Source organism: Lottia gigantea (genome assembly GCF_000327385.1).
Source record: "Lottia gigantea unplaced genomic scaffold LOTGIsca_258, whole genome shotgun sequence".
Classification (NCBI taxonomy): domain Eukaryota; kingdom Metazoa; phylum Mollusca; class Gastropoda; family Lottiidae; genus Lottia; species Lottia gigantea.
In genome coordinates this window covers 71217-73936 of record NW_008708785.1, presented here as the reverse complement: position 1 = coordinate 73936, position 2720 = coordinate 71217, and the positions used below count along the sequence as shown (strand labels likewise).

At 29.2% G+C, this 2720-nt stretch overlaps 1 protein-coding gene across 1 annotated transcript; it reads left to right on the top strand.

The window, feature by feature from the left end:
- Positions 1–1007: 1007 nt before the first annotated feature.
- LOTGIDRAFT_175246 (hypothetical protein) lies at positions 1008–2446 on the top strand (the record flags this gene model as incomplete). The annotated part of the gene is made up of 3 exons (XM_009055876.1): positions 1008–1068; positions 1649–1948; positions 2169–2446. The coding sequence occupies 3 exons, from the start codon at positions 1008–1010 to the stop codon at positions 2444–2446; spliced, it is 639 nt and encodes a 212-aa protein (XP_009054124.1).
- Between the last annotated feature and the right edge of the window lie 274 nt (positions 2447–2720).

Below are 2720 nucleotides of genomic sequence, written 5' to 3'. Positions count from 1 at the left end.
ATTAAATCATAATTCAGTTTTTTTTCTCTAAATATCTGTAATCATGTCAATTTTTATAGTTACTTCATTGTTTCATTTTGTTTTAGTTTATATTTTACCCAAAAATAAAGCTTGTTCAAATAGGACCTGTATTTGCAAAAATTCTTTATAAAGGGGGACAACTTTATTATTATTTAATATAAAAAGAAACATGAGACCGTTTCCAGTAAAGTCACTTTGAATTTCGAATTATAACATCACAAGTGTGAGAGTTTTGTCTGCCATTAACAATAAACAAGCATTGCAGTGGTACAAAAATATCATAGTGCATCACTGCGTTGTTACGTTTTTCAGGGTTTTTGTCGCTGACTCTAATTTTGAGTAAAATCATACCTATTCCCGTGCTTTCACGACAAAATTATCGCATTGCGGATTTATAACATCGAACCAGTCGCCATTTTCCTTTCAATTGCATAATCCGCACGTGATTATCGACATAGTGTAAAATGAATGACTCGAGATTTTCTGTTTCTTCGTTGTGGACAGTTGTCTCGAAATAACGACTGTAATCTGTTAGTCTTTTATTAAGTTATTCTTTGGTAAGGATAGCAGGAGATGGTAAATAATTTATTGGCGTACAAGGTGTCAAAAAAAGTTTGTAACCGAGATTACAGTGTTTCTCAGGAGAGCCCTCTCTGACGTGATTACCATCTAGTCTTTGCTAAAATACAGTAGTATGTATTTAGGCCATGTTAAACAAAAATATATCGCATGATATCAGGGTATTAGGGTTCAGGGGGTCCAAAATTGGGTAACCGAGATTCCAGTTTTTCAAGAGAACCCCCTCTGACGTGATACCATCTAGGCATTGCTAAATTATTTTACTATGTATTTAGGTCATATCTAAAAATATTGTAACATAGATATGTGTTTTAATGTTTAAAAGAGGAAGTAAATTAGAGCCTTGTACACAAGTAAACCAAATATATGACAAGATAAGATCGTCTTGTTGAATATTATTCAATAACATGGAGTATAAATATATATTGATATTAATAGTTATAGTTTATTTACCAGTACTAATTACAGGTAAGAGATGTATTTACATTGTATATTTTCTCATATGATACATCTATAAGACTAATTTCATGTATAAGACAAGTCTTTATGTAGAATAATATGACATAACAATAAAAGTAAATATTACACTTCAACCTGCACTAAATGCATATATAATAAGATAACATGAATCGCACTGTGATCTTTGACTTGACTTATCTTTATGATTGATATTTGACTTTTACCATCACAATATTTTAACGATATAGAATCTTTATATAAATAGTGGAATTCTTTTTCGTGTTGTATATTTTGTCAGTTCACGCAAATCTGTAAGTATTTTATATTGAGAGGTAGAATGATTGGTTCAAACTGAAATATTCATCATGATATCGAGTTTCTATTAAGAAGGTTTGGTCCAAAACTTAGATTGACTGTTGGTTAATGAAATGGTTGAATTCAGAATTTACTGATGGAATGATTTTATCTAAATTAATGTAAATAATCTTAGATTGAAATATTGTACCAACGACAGTTTTGTGTGCTGAAATCAAAATCAAATGGAATGAAAACTAGAAGTTGTTTGATTATCATATTGTTTATATTACAGGTCAATATACTATAAGAGGAGTTCCTGAAAGTTATGCAGTGTTAGGTGAAAATTATAGATTACAATGTGATGTTACAGATTCACCTAGTCTTGTAGAGTTCCGTAGAAACAATATTGTTGTATGTAATATGATAAACTGTGAGAGTAGTTCAACAGATAATAGATATAAATGTCGATGTATAAATAATAACAACAAAACACTATATCTCAATATAAGTAATATAAATAAACAAGATGATACAACATGTTGTTGTAGAGGTAATTCTGGTGGACAAGGATCAACCAATGTATCAGTTTATTGTAAGTTTATTTTAATCTCAGTTTATTTTTCAGATTATCATTCACTAGTCAAACTGACTCGATAATACACACTTAATTCATCATTTTCTGTGAAGGAAAACATATACGCCCATCTTACGTGTGGGCGTATAAAAATGTCCTTTCTCATTTTATGAGCCGCGTTATTTGGTTAAATTCAATCGATAAAATAACAATAGAAAAATTAAAGTGATTTTTACAGATGGTCCAGAGAATATAAGATTTAACCCTACTAGTGATAATATAGATGTTATAGAAGGAAAGAGTCAGAGTGTCAACTGTTTAGATGATTGTAAACCAGATTGTAACATCAACTGGTCTAAAGATGGTTCAACAACAATTCTAAATAACCCTTTATCACTTAGTACTAGAAATCAAACTGGTTCTTATACCTGTACATTTACACATACTGTATTAAATAAACAACTTACAAAACAACTTAATGTTCAGATTTATTGTAAGTATATAATACTATATTAATAAATACTAGAGATCAAACTGGTTCTTATATCTGTACAATTACACATACTGTATTAAATAAACAACTAACAAAACAACTTAATGTTCAGATTTATTGTAAGTATATAATTCTTTATTAATAAATACTAGAGATCAAACTGGTTCTTATATCTGTACAGTTACGCATACTGTATTAAATAAACAACTTACAAAACAACTTAATGTTCAGATTTATTGTAAATATATAATACCATAACATGTTTAACTGATTGTTATTAGGGGATCCTCTAGAGTC